Here is a 15,155-nt window from a genome sequence, read left to right as displayed (position 1 = left end):
CCTTATTTCCCCTTCCCTCAAGATTGTGGGGTTTTTCTTTTTCTTTTTTCTTTTCCCACTGATCTTTCTTTTGTCTTTTAAAAGTATTTCTTTAAATATTTCTTCTCATTTATTGACTTGCCTTTTTTGTTGCTATTATCTATTTCTAGTAATTGCTCTTGTGGTTTACGTGGTGTATGCTTTTTGTCCTTTTTTTTTTAAATGTTTTTGGAGATTTTCTATTGTTATTCTTGTCTAACTGAGTGGGAGATAGCAACTGTGCCCATATGACTCAAGCATATCTACATCTCTGTCAGCCCCAACTACAGAGAGAGGGTCACAACTTGCTTCTGCAATGACTGGCCAACAATACATGACAACTAATATAAGCCTGACTCACACTTAACTGCTCTTCACAAACAGCTAACAGAGATCTGTGCACCCAATCTCATTCTCTACCACACCCACCAGGAGATAGGCAGTGGGTGAATAAGTGTTGCCAGCTAGTGAGTAGAGGAACACAGTACCTGCTTACTCAGATATATCAAAACGAACAAAGAAAATAAATATCTTGACTGAATCACTCCAACATACATCACCAATTAAATATAAATACAACAACATCACAATGTTTCAGAGACAACAAACCACACAAAAAGCAAGATAAAGTAGTAGAAACAAGGGACTAGGATAGATACCCAGAAAACACCTCTGTGGAAGATGCAGCATAGGAACTCCCTGATAAGGGATACAAAATAATTATATTTAGCAACCTTAAATAGATTGAGAGACAGATCAAGGAAAGCACTGATGAAATTAAGGAAGACACAGTAAAAACCCTAGAACAATTTGGGAAGACAATATAAGAACAAAATGACAAAATAAATGAAAAATTAGAAATCATACAATATCTACAGATAGTAATCCTGAAGGTTATTACAAAAATTTCAGAAATAGCTAACACATTGAGTGATCAAAGGAGTAGAACTGAATCAATGAAGGATAGAATTAGTGAGATTTAAGACAAATATCTCAGTACTAACTTGGTAAGAGATTAATCAGAAAAATAAAATCAAAACAAAATGAAGAAAGCTCAAGATTCATGTGGGATACCATCAAGAAGAATAACCAATGAGTAATCAGAATTCCAGAACAGGAAGAGAAAAATAAAATCACAAAGAAAATTGTCAAAGATTTGTTGAAAGGGAATTTCCCTGATATGATGAAAGATGAGAATATATCCATTCAAGAAGTCAAATGAACCCCAAGCAGGATAGACCCCAAAAGAAAATCACCAAGATATAAGATAATCAAATTCACCAAACCAAAGACAAAGAAAGCATCCTGAAAGGAGCAGAGGAAAAATGAAGAGTTACCTACAAAGGGTAACCAATAACACTAAGCTCTGATTTCTCAGCAGAAACCATCCAGGCAAGAAGCCAATAGGATGAGATATATAAAACCCTGAAAGAAAAAAATTTCCAACCAAGAATTATATACCCAGAAAAATTGTCTTGAAGATATGATGGTGAAATTATGACATTTCCAGATAAGCAGAAATAAAAGGGAATTTGTTGAAACCAGACCAACCTTACAAGAGGTGCTCAAAGAAGCCCTTTCAACAGAGAACCAACTACAACAAACAAAAACTGATGATTAACACATATGATGATGTAACCCAGAAACCAACCCAGTTATGGAAGTATCCAAAGTAAAATAAGCTTACAAAATAGTAAACAGGGAACCAGAGATATCAATTGGTAAATGAAGACAACTACAAATGAAAAAGAGGGAAAAATATAGTTAGTTACAGAACTTTTAAATGGTGAGCAAGTCAAGACAACTGCAAGATAGAACAGACTGTTCTAAACTTAAGAAGAAAATTATAAATCACAGGGTAACCTCAAAGAAAAATAATAAAACTTTGCATTAAAATAAAAAAGAAGACAGGCACAAATACTTAGCAAGTACTAAATAATAGCAACAAAGGAAATGATAACACTACTCATAAACAAAATGAGCTCAGCACAGCAAAGTATACGGAACAAAGAAATCAGCACAATCACGAAAAAACACATAATAAAATGACAGCAACAAATTCATACTTGATGATGATGACATTGAATGTAAATGGATTGATAGCACCACTCAAGAGATGGAGAGTTGCAAACTGGATAAGAAAACATGACCCATCAACATGCTATCTACAAGAGACACACACACCTTAGAGACAAAGACAAAAATAGACTAAAAATCAAAGGTTGGAAAAAGATATATCAAGCTAATGGCAATCAAAAAATAGCAGGAGTGACAATATTAAGTTCTGATAAAACAGACTTTAATACCATAAGAGACAAGAACTTTATATAATGATTCAAAAGGTTGATTGAACAAGGACATAATCATAATAACTATCTACACACCCAATGAAAGCCCCAAAATACATAAATCAGACTTTGAAAGAATTGAAAAGACAAATAGATGACTCCACAGTCATAGTAGGAAACTTTAATAACCACTTTCAATAAAAGATAGAACTGGGAAGAAACGCAAAAAAGGCACAGAAGAACTAAAAAATACAAGCCACCAACCTGACCATATAGACATCTACAGAACACTTCACTCCACAGCACAATATACATTCTTTACCAGTGCACATGGAACATTCTCCAGGATACACCATTATGTTAGGCCACAAAGAAAGCATCGATAAATTTAAAAACATTCAAATACTGAAAAGCATCTTCTCAGATCACAATGCTATAAAATTAGAAATTAGCAATAGGAAGATAAATGGAAAAAGAGCAAACACATGGACACCTAATAACACCCTCCTTAAAAACAAATGGATAATAGAAGAAATAAAAATAAAATAAAACAAAAATTCCTTGAATCACAGGAGAATGAAAACACAACATTCAAAAGTCTTTGGGACACAACAAAAGCAGTGATCAGAGGGCAATTTATAGCAATAGATGCACACATCAAAGAAGAATAAAGAGCCAAAATCAACATTTTAAACTAATACCTCCACCAACTAGAAAAAGAGCAGCACAAAAGCCTACAGTAACCAGAAGAAAAGAAATAATAAAGATTCAAGCAGAAATCAATGAAACAGAAAATAAAAAGAAATAGAAAAAAATCAACAAGACTAAAAGCCAGTTCTTTGAAAAGATTAACAAATTTGACAAACCACTGGCAAACTTAACAAAAGGAGAAGAGTAAGAGAATACAAAGAACATGAATAAGAAACAAATTGGTCGACAACACAACAGAACCAACTGAAATGAAAAGGATCATATCAGGATATTATGATTTTCAACAAATTTGAAATCTAAAAGAAATGGACAGATTTCTAGAAGCATTACTACTTACCTAAGCTAACACACACTGAGATGGAAAAGTTGAACAGACCCATAACAAAAAAAGAAATTGAACAGCTCTTAAAAAAATAAAAAATTACCAACAAAAAAGTCCTGGCCCAGATGGTTTTACTGGAGAATTCTACCAAACTTTCCAGAATAATAGACACCAATCCTTCTCAAACTATTCCAGAACATAGAAAAGCATGGAATCCTCCCAAATTCATTTTATGAAGCGAGCATAACCTTGATACCAAAACCAAGCAAAGACATCACTCAAAAACAAAACTACAGACCAATATCCCTCATGAATAAAGACACAAAAATTTTCAACAAAATCCTAGTCAACAGACTCAAACAATAAATAAAAAATATATATATATTATGACCAAGTGGGGTTCATGCCAGGTATCCCAGGATGGTTCAACATTAGAAAAACAATCAATGTCAAACATCACATAAATACAATAAAGAAAAAGAACCACATGATCATATGAATCGAAGTAGAAAAGACATTTGGTAAAATCCAACACTCATTCCTGATCAAAACTCTCAGCAAAATAGGAATAGAAGGGACATTCCTCAACATCATAAAGGGCATTTATGCAAAACCAACAGCCAACATTATTCTCAATGGAGAGAGACTGAAACCATTCTCCTTGCAAACAGGAACCAGACAAGGATGCCCTCTATCACCATTTCTATTCAACATTGTATTGGACGTCCTAGCCAGAGCAATAAGGCAAGAAAGGGAAATCAAAGGCATGAAAATTAGTAGGGAAGAAGTGAAACTATCCCTATGTGATGATGGTATGATCCTATACATAGAAAACACAAGGGACTCATCGAGAAAACTACTGGAACTAATTGAGAGTTTTAGTATAATGGCAGGATAAAAGATTAACATACAAAAATCAGTTGGATTCCTCTATACCAGTAGAGAGATTGCTGAAAAAGAAATAAGGAAATCCATAGCATTTACACTGTTGTTGTTGTTGTTAGCTGCCATCGAGTCAGACCTGATTCATAGCGACCCCTCCTTGGGTTTCCAAGGCAGTATCACTACAGAAGTAGATTGCCCCAACTTCCTTCCGAGGAATGGCTGGTGGGTTTGAATTGCCAGCCTTCTGGTTAGCAGTCAAGTGCCTTAGGCACTATGCTACCAGAGCTCCATTTTACATTTACAATAGCTACCGAAAAAATAAAATACCTGGGAATAAATCTTAAAAGGGACAAAACACCTGTACAAAGAAAACTACAAAACATTACTTCAAGAAACCATAAGAGGCCTACATAAATTGAAGAACATACCATGCTCATGGATAGGAAGACTGAACACTGTGAAAATGTCAATACCACCCAAAGCAATCTATATATTCATTGCAATCCCAATCCAGATCCCATCAACATTCTTTAAGGTTATGGAAAAACCTATCACTAATTCTATATGGAAAGGAAAGAGACCTTGGATAAACAAAGCACTATGGAAGAACAAAGTAGGGGGGGTCTCACACCCCAGGATCTCAAAACATACTATATAGCCACAGTAGTCAAAACAGCCTTGTATGATGATAGACACATAGATCAGTGGAATAGAATTTAGAACCCAGAAATAGATCCATTGACCTATGGTCAGCTGATCTTTGACAAAGAACCTAAAACCATTAAGTGGAGAAGAGAATGCTTGTTTAATAAATGGTGCTGGCAAAACTGGATATTCATTTGTAGAAAAATGAAACAAGATCTGTACCTCAAACCATACATAAAAACTAACTCCAGATGGATCAAAGACTTTAATGTAAAACCAACAACTACAAAGTTCCTCAAGGAAAAACTAGGGACAAATTTAGGGGCCCTAATATATGGCACAGGAGCTTTGGTAGCATAGTGCCTAAGGCACTTGACTGTTAACCAGAAGCCTGGCAGTTCAAACCTACCAGTCACTCCTCAGAAGGAAAGTTGGGCAATCTACTTCCATAGTGATACCGCCTCAGAAACCCAGGGAGGGGTCACTATGAGTAGGAGAAACCTCAACGGCACATAACAACAACAACAACTATTACTATTACCAGTGTTAAAAGTCCTGACTTTGCACTAGGTCTCCTGCATCACCACCTCAGTGTGCAGAGAGGAGTGCTTCATTATTCCTTCCAAGATGGCCTCCATTAACATCATGGAAGAGGGAAATTGTGGTGCCTTGTTATAGCCTGAAAAAAGGTGGAAATCTAGTCTATACACTTTATCTTTGCTGCAGGGGGTAGGATTGAGGTCACAATTTTTTCTGTGGTGTTTGGATGCAGAGGGGTGGTTATTTTCTACAAGTGCTTTTTGTTTTATTATGCTGCTTTTTTTTTCCCCCCCTGTTCATTCGGTTAAACAGAGTAGGCTTTCCTTGGAGCATATTTTGTCTGTACCCACTGGTATTTCTGGATTACCATGTATATCCAATCTGGAATACGTAATACAAAAGACAACCTAAGGAACTGGCCATTCTGTTGTCCCAAGGTTCATAACCAATATGCCTTCTTCTCTCCAACTTCCAGAATTTTTTTTTTTTTTTCTTCTCTCTCTCTCTGTTTTATTGTGATTTGGGTGAAGATTTACAGAGCAAATTCACTTTCCATACAGCAGTTTACATATACTTGTCTCCATGACATTGACCACAGTTTACCACAATGCAACAGCTCCCCTCCCACTTCCTCCCCATAGTTACCTCTTCCAGCGTCCATCCCTCCATGGACTCCTGCCCCCTGAGCTGTCTCCCTGTGCATAGGTAGCCCTTCTTTCTCAATGATTGTTCTCTCTAAGGAGTGTATCTATCTCAGGTAAATGTTCAACTCATATGCCTGTCTTCTGTTTGGCTGGAAACCACAGGTGTGGGTTCCATTCCAGACCTGAAGGGCAGCTAGGGGCCATAGTCTCAGTGGTTCCACCAGGCTCTATTGGACCAGCAAACCTGGCCCCTCCCCCACCTTTATTTTTTCTCCAAATGATTTTGAGTCTTGTTCCACATTGTTCTGCCTCTCTATCAAGGATCTCCTACATAGATCCCCTTCCAAGTGGATGACAGTGGTAGCCGGGCACCATCTAGTTCTTCTGGTCTCATAGTCGTATAGCCTGCAGATCGGATGGTGTACCAGTCACTAGAACTAATTGTTTCCATTAATTTTTGGTTTTCTTCATTCTTCTTTGCTCTGGACGAGGAGAGACCCATTGATGCATCTAGATGGCAGCTTGCAAGCTTTTAAGATCCCAGTCACTACTCGCCAAAGTAGGAGGTGGAACAATGTTTTATATATTGAGCTTGATGTCCCCTGCGACTATGGTCCCAAGCCTGCAGGTTCAACTACTTGGTCCCTCTGGGTAGCTGGCTGTGACCAAGCAATTTTTTTTTTTAAGTTTTAATTGATTTATTTATAATGGCTAGATGTTATAATGGCCAGTTAGTGACAGGAAATAGGCAAAATATGTCTATTCCATCTTCCCTAAGAGAGGAAATGCCATTCTACATTTTTAAAAGCTCCTCTAAATACATAGTCTCATTAAAATTTACCACAATGTCTCTTTACATTTAAGATTCTAAGCATATAGTTGGTTTATATAATCCAAAGGTTTGCATTCTTACAGCTAAATAATTTTTTCTCTGATTGCTTTTGATCCTATTTTCTCTTTCATTGCTCCTATTTTCATCTTTTAGAAGTATTACTGTTAGTACGTTTTAGTATGCTCTACTTTGTCTATCTTGTTTTGCTTATTTTCCACATTCTTGTCTTTTTGTTGTGTGTTCTATAAAATTTCCTCAAGTTTATATTTCAAGATTCAAACTTGGTCTTAATCAAGGTGATTTTTAAAACACTGATCATTATACATAAATTTTCCAATTTTCTCTGGGCATTTTGCATGAAATTCTTATGATTTAATAATTTTTATATCCCTTTGAATTACAATTTCTACTAAGTGGACTATTCTTTAAGTTACTTTTGTTTTGCAAAGGAGCTCCGGTGGTATAGTGGTTATGGCATTTGGCTGCTAACTATAAAAGGTCAGTGGTTTGAACCCACCAGCTGCTCTGTGGAAGAAAGTTGAGGTAGTCTGTTTCCATAAAGATTCATAGCCTTGGATACCCAACAGGGGTTACTATGAGTTGGAATTGACTTGATGGCAGTGAGTTTGATTTTGGGTTTTTTTGTTGTCAAAATTATGTGTACTTTTCCAAGATCAGTTGTCCTCTTCATTCATCATAATCTTACAAATCTGTGTTCTTGGCTCTTTAAATATTTGGTAATAATTGGCTATATTCATATTTGTAAATTCAAATCTAAGCCACAATTTTGGATTAATAATTTATTTAATTGGATAGGTAGTTTTGATTCTGTGGTTTTATTTTCCCAACAGTTTTCTCTTTCCACTGGATGAGCTGACCATAGGCTGAAGTGGGTACCCCAAACCAAACCAAACTCATTGGCATCAAGTCCATTCCAACATGGAGACTCTACAGGACAGGATAGAACTGCTTTATAAGGTTTCCTACACTGAAATCTTTATGGAAGGAGATTCCTACAACATTATGCCACAGAGTGGCTGGTCGATGCTAACAGCAGACCTTTCATTTAGCAACTGAGAGCTTAACCACAGCACCACCAGGGCCCCTTTGTAAGTGGGTAGGCAGTGTTGATTGGCAGGTTTCATTTTAGGGGTTATAAGTATGGTACCCTGGTGGCACAAAGGTTAGTGCTTTGCTGATAAATGAAAGGTCAATATTTTGAATTCACTAGTGGCTTCACAGAAGAAAAAAACCTGGTGGTCTGTTAGCATAAAAACCACAGTGTAGGAAACCCTATTGGGAAGTTCTACATTTCACATGGGGTCATTACAAGTTGGAGTAACTGGACAGACACAATAACAATACCAGTATGGAGCAGGTAGACAGACAGTACATATCTCCAATTGCAAAACAAAGGAGGGACTTTTCTCTAGGAGTACAAGATTTTTAGGTAGATACCTCTTGGGCAGGACTACTAGGTTTCAGAAGATGTCTATATGGATTGATTACATCAAGGGCAAAAGAGGTCCCACCCTCTCAGATGACTCTGTCCTGGGTATAACCATGCATAATCCCACCCAAGAATTATATCCACTCCATGAGAGGTAAAGAAAGATATCTTGAGCCAGTAATGTGCTGGAGCAGCTCTTGCTGGTCATGAGAGCAAATTGTGTACATCCCCTACCAACTCTGTAGTCAGTGACATCTCTTTGGTAACTTGAAATTGACCACGATAAGGTGTTTGGGTTATTTTTCTCACATACCTTTTCAGTTTCACAATTTTCAGCCCTTTCCAAAATTGTTTCTCACTCCAATGAAATGGACTTGAAACAAAAATCTGAGTTCACAAAAAATAAACTTTTCTTTCCTGCACACCTGAGTTTTGATTTGAGAGATATATCTGTGCTAACTTAATTCATACTGTTTATGACTTGTAAATGAGACTTTGGAAGGTAAAACTTTAGCTTGCAGTCTCTAAATGCAACATACCAAAGTTATTTGACCTTAGATATGCAAGGAGAAAAAACTGTTCTTTAAGTATAAATTTTGCATACTGCCCAGATTATCATAGTTGACATTTTAAATGACCATCTTACTATGAGATCAGTTCTCACACAGAATCTCTCTTCATTCATTCAACAAATATTTATTGAGTGCTTACATGACTGGTGGACAAGGAGACAGAAGACAATAAACAAATAAAGATAATGTCAGACAATTATAAAGTGTAATAAACATAACATGGGTGATATGAAAGACAGTGATAAGCAAAAGACAGCCATGCTGAAAATTCAGGGAAGATGTGTAAAGAAGAGACATATAAAAACACAGTCAGATTTTACTAATCAATATATATATAAAGTTGTAATATGACTTTCTGTGAAAATTGTTCTCTGTATCATAAAATAAAAATAGTAAAAATTGTCTTTGTTAAATATTCTATCCTTCAGCTTCCAAATGAAGCTTCGAATGTTCTCTATTAATGTCCTATGGCTACTCTAAAGGTTTTAAGTGTGTATTTTGGCCTAGTTATTGTATGGATTTTCTTAAAGCAGTTTTTAATGCATGTTAAATGTTAAATGATAAATATATTTTGTCTTGAACTGATTATCTTCAAACTGTAACTTTAAATTTTCTTTTTTATTTTCTGTAACTGAATTGTTTATTTTTGTATTTTTAATTATTTACAAGAAATTATACAATTATTAAAGATCACTTCAATCATTGGGTTCATACTTTATAATAAATTTATCCATCTATTTTCACAGTGTTCACTTACTCATATTATCAGAGTAGGTAAAAAGGTCCATACACATTTAAATACAAAACTGCCTTTTCTGACTTTCAGGTAGAGTATATGGACCCAGAATGGTTAAAATTTGTGTTCATGTCAGATATCTATATTTGTGGTGCTCCCAATAAAATATACACTAAAATTATAAAAATCCTTTGTACTTATGAGTTACAGAAAATGTTAGAATAACAAATTTAAAAGCAGAGCTTTCATCATTTCCATTTTGACCTATATGTACAAAAGCTTTGCAATACTATTATGCTAGTTAAGGTTGTATATCAACTTGGCTGGGCCTGGTTGAGTGGCTGGGCAGCTGGATGAAGTTATTCCCCATGGTGAGATTGGCAATCAATTGCATGGTCGTATCTACCAGAGCAGCTGGGTAGCTGCTTTAGGGATGTAGGCTGCTTCCAATATATAAGAAGCAGCTTTGAGGAACGTCTCTAGCTTTTTGGAATGCTGGAACCCTGCATGGAGCCAAGTCGTTGTTCAGCAGCCTGCCATGTTCTGCCGATCCTGGAACCTCTTCTGGACTTGAATTAGTGGCCTGCCATGTTGTTTGGTAACATTGGGACTGTGCCTTTTTACTTGTCAACCTTGGGTTTGTCAGCCTCAGCAGCCAGCAGCTGTCTGAGTGAAGAAAAGCCTCTAGCTTCAGTGAGCTGGGAGCAGGAGGTGGGGCTGAAACCCAAGGTTGAGGGGCTTTCATCCAGCCCCTAGAACCTGGCACATTGAACTTGGACTTAAAGCTTCCAAACTATAAGAAAATAAACTGTTCTTTAAAGCCATCTCATTTGTGGAATATTCCTGTCAGAGTGGCACTAGGTAACCAAGACAACTATCCTCTATGAAATTTTGGGGAAAAAAAGGCTGTTCTTGTTTAATTAACATCAATTATTAACATTAATTCACCAATAATTTCAAAGACAAATACTTAATTGACTTCCCAGTTTATTTAGAAATCTTTGCCCCTCAATTATTTTGGCATTTGTGAAAAAAAAAAAAAAATGAACCTTAGTACATGCAAAGAACCACCCAAGTAACCTAAAGCAGCACTTCCTTTCAAACGCACACACAATCTCCTAAAAAAAAAAAAACACACCAGTTGCTATTCAGTTGACCCTGATGTATGGTGACCCCATGTGTAAGAAAGCTGAACTGTACTCCATAGAATTTTTAATGGTTACTTTTTCAGAAGTAGATTGCCAGGCCTTTCTTCCAGTGTCTCTTGGTGAACTGGAATGTCTAACCTTTCATATAGTAGCTGAGGACATTAATTATTTGTTCCATCCAGGGACTCCACACACAGATTACTTCCTTGTAAATAGAGTTCTCAATTCCATTGGTAGAACATCTCCCAAATTACTCTCTGACAAAGAACAATTCTTTCCATTCAATACAGAGAAGAGCTCACCTGATCACAAACAAGGCTATTGTTTCTTGTGCCAACTTTGTCACAATCACAGGGTATGCAAATATCTATGGCTGAAGGATCTGCACCAACTTGTCGGAAAAAGTAATCCTTACACAGCTCACAGTTCCTTCCTGCATCAGGAAAAGGTTATGCATTATGACTTCCAATTCATTAAAATCAGCTGCATAATTCAAAATTAAAGACTGTATTCCTTTGAGAGAATTCTATAATTTTCGGGACGTCCATTTTAATGCACCTTTCATCTCTACCTGCCAATTTAGTGATCCAGAGCATATGAAACAATGAACCTGTTACAAACTGTGCTTTACTTCATTAAACTCCCATCTGTTATATAATACCACACTTCTAAAAAGCTGTGCTTTTAAGGACCCATACATTTTGAAAGAGTTTGTTTCTAAACTTAAAAGTTTTGTGTATTTCTAGGACAAGACACTTAATCTAAATCAAGCATGAGAAATTTCACTATGTATGGAAAGTGGTAGTTATGTAGTTGGAAGCAAGTAGGTATGTAGCCCTAGCAACAATTTTTTACTAGAAAGGAGATTGTCTTTAATACAATTTATTATCCCATAGTTAACATGATTAATACAAGTACCTTGCTAGTGCTTATGACCATTATTTTTCATTTCATATATGAAAATTTCATTATATTTAAATATGTCAAATGAATTTCATGTTAATTATTAGAATATATTGGCATATTTAGTATATTGGATAAACCCTATAGTTTACAATTTATAAATTAGAAATTATCCCATTCCATTTTATATAACAAAAAACGACAGTGAGTTTCTAAAGTGAATGTGGGTAGCACATAAGGCCATGGAAATAAGCTGAAATACAATTTAAGGCTCTCAATTACCCTTTAAACATTGTGAACTCTGCTCAAATATTGCTGAAATTGGCCCAATATTAGAAAACCACAGAAATAACTTAATCAAGTGAAAACTCACATTCTGATGAATATTGGCAATGGCCTAATTAAAAATTAAATGGATTTATAATATTTCTAGAACATTTTCTATTTACATATGCTGATGACTCCCAAATCTATATCTCAGTCTAGATTTATCTCCTTTATTTATTATTTAATGAATATTTATTGAGTGATTACCATGTTCCAAACACTATGCTAAATGCTGGGGAATACAGTAGTGAGCAAAATACACATTATACCTCTCTCACAGAGCTTTCTCACAGTCTAGCTGGTAAAATAAATCTTAATTACACGACAGGAATAAACACACATTTATAAACTGTGATAAACATAAGATGCCAAGAGAATATACAGACAATCCTGATCTTTTCTGAAGCATCACTAAAGGCTTTCCTTGAAGGAGACTTCAAACCTGTTACTTTTGAAAAGCTGATAGACAAGCAAATGACTGGTGGCAGAAAAAGGTGGTAGGAGGAAAGCAAGAGGCCAGATCCCACCTGGCTTTAGAGGCCATGAGAGCCATAATATAAAATTTGGCTTTGATCCTAAAGTGAATGAGATTCTACTTAAGTGGTTTCTATAGGAAATTGATATAGTCAGTTTTGGTTTTTTAAAAGATACATCAAGCTGTTGAGTGGAGAATGCCAAGAGTGGTTTGGGAAGATCAGAGAGTATTGTAATAGTCCAGTGAAAAATGATGCTCATGTATATTTAAGAAGGGTAGATAGAGGGGTGAGGCAGAGGATATATAAGATGGAAAATTAGCAGCTTACTGTGAGCAACTGGTTGTAGGATGTAAGAAAGGAAGGTAAAGGAAAGGCAGTCAAGACTGATGGCTAACATTCAGCTTGAACATGTTCTCTGTGCTTCCGTGACACGTTCTCTGTGTTTCATGGTCAAAATAGAACTTGGCTTTCTATTCTGCTAAGTCTGATCCTCCACTTGTGTTTCCATCTTTGAGACTGACTTATCTTGAAGGAAAATTCATTATTGTGTTCATCTTTATAACTCTGGTACTTAGGCATGCTCTGGTGACATTTTAGGTTATCAGTAACTATCTAATACAATCATTCATTCATGATACAGAGTAGACATTTTCAAATACATTAGTATTTAGCCATTATATTTCTCACATGCACATATTAACTATTTCTGCTCTTACAGTACTGACCTTTCCCAAAACAGCAACTTTCAATGACTAGACAAAAATACCTTATGATTTTAGAAAACTGTGCTTATCATCTTCTGCATTTAATTAGCTTTATTAAATACGAATAATCCCAGATTCCCAGTGTCTATGCAAAATTTGAATGAACACAAACATCTCCATATGAGACTAAGGATGTAATGGAAGAAAAAAGTGACACACAAAGAAACTTATTTTAAGGATAAATGCAATAAACTTAGCATTCCTGAGTTATCCAAAATATACTCACTGTTTAATTATGTAAAGCCTTAAGTTAAAAAAAAAAAAAAAAAAAAGCCTCTTCCTGAAATTATATAGTGTAAGACTATGCTTCTGGTTCTAAAAACTACCTAATGTTTTGAAATGTCAAAGATCTGGTCAACTGTCTTTGGTTTTCATACTTAGTAATATGAAAGCACTTTCTTAAATAAGATAGTCATAAAATAATGTAAAACAGAATTTATTGTGTATTTAGACACATATTGCCTCAAAGGCAACATCAACAACTTATTTGTTATTTACCTGTAGTGTTATGTGCACAGTCATCACAGACTCCACCCCCCCCTCTACGGTGCTCAGTCGGGAAAGGGTCCACTGAAATATCATAGTGGCAGCTTCTGGAATGGCTGTTGCATTGACAGGGTTTACAGTTGAAGGCTTGAACTTGATCGCCTTGGTGGAAAGGCTTGTCATTATAGAGAGGCAAACAGCGATCACACTAGAACAATTAAAAAAAAAATTAATACAAAGTTACAAATTTATTTTCTTTTTATTTGCACATCGGACACTTTCACTAGATTTAAGGATAATATCAATGCATGAGAAGCCAGCAATCCTCTCTCAAAAAAAATGTTCTACAAATCTCTGACATTTAATTTTAATTTTTACAGTTTCAATGTTTTTAAGTATCTCTGAGAGTTCCTTTAATTGAAGTTTTTCCTGGGGCTTCTCCTTGTTCATCACAGTCACTACCCACATTTAGACCAAGTCTTTCTTCAGTAATGTACTAAGGCTGCATACCTAGAGTCTTAAAGAGCAGCTCTGTGCTCAGCTATTTCTTCTATAATTCCATTTACATTCTAGTTGAATTTCACTTTCAGTACTCTTTTACTTTGCAGCATTTTCATCTTTAGTAGCTAATTTCCTTTTTTTGGAGTATGCATTTTTGTAAAAACGTACATGGGTTTATCATTGTGAGACAAGGAGAGAACACAACTACATGCTTTTCTGTCTGTGAATGAACTGCATGACAGATGTACAGTGACCAATCACCAACAGATTTTACACAAGTGACCTGTTAATCATTGATTAAGTGCACCTGTTACTTACAGAGTGCTTTGTAGACTGAAGAGCCAGTGACAAACACACAATTACTCACAGTTAATACAACTTGGTTACTGAAATTTGAGCCACATTGTTGGGGAACTGGTGTCATTAATAACTGAAAGAAGGCCTGGTAGGTTCGGAGCTTCCCAGCGGCTCTGCAGAAGAAAAGACCTGGCGATCTGCTCCCATCAAGTTTACAGCCTAGGAAATACCCTATGGGACAGTTCTACTCTCATATAGGTCACTATGAGTCAGAATTGATTTGATTGCACACAACACAGTATTTGCATGCTTATTGGAACCATGCAAAGAGAAGATTGCTTGTATAATTAAAGAAAAATTTACTTAAATCACATAACATGCATGTTTTGTACTGAGATGAGTCAACTAAAACTCACAGTATTTTTATACAAATATTTTTTAAAAACTAAATTAAGTAGAAATAAAAAGCACTGATTTGACTACTAACTGATAAAACAAAATATTTACATGAGATAATTTCTTTCAAACCATGAATATGTATACTTTATCAAATTGATAATCTATGTATTTATGTTTATGTTTGTGAGTGTGTGTGTGTATATACATATAT

General features: G+C 35.6%; 1 protein-coding gene across 1 annotated transcript in view; it reads right to left on the bottom strand.

The window, feature by feature from the left end:
• USH2A (usherin) overlaps positions 1 to 15,155 on the bottom strand; it is a 1,482,371-nt gene that overhangs the window by 1,237,914 nt on the left and 229,302 nt on the right. The window contains exons 9-10 of the mRNA XM_007952540.1: positions 13,760 to 13,955; positions 11,094 to 11,224 (exon numbers count right to left, since the gene is read on the bottom strand). Coding sequence (XP_007950731.1) covers positions 11,094 to 11,224; positions 13,760 to 13,955 — 327 coding nt within the window. The remainder of the gene's footprint in view (positions 1 to 11,093; positions 11,225 to 13,759; positions 13,956 to 15,155) is intronic.

This window comes from Orycteropus afer, unplaced genomic scaffold, assembly GCF_000298275.1.
Source record: "Orycteropus afer afer isolate SDZICR_OR568_19922 unplaced genomic scaffold, OryAfe1.0 scaffold00013, whole genome shotgun sequence".
Classification (NCBI taxonomy): Eukaryota; Metazoa; Chordata; class Mammalia; order Tubulidentata; family Orycteropodidae; genus Orycteropus; species Orycteropus afer.
Note: the sequence above shows the minus strand (reverse complement) of the source record. Positions and strands in the feature narration are given on the sequence as shown.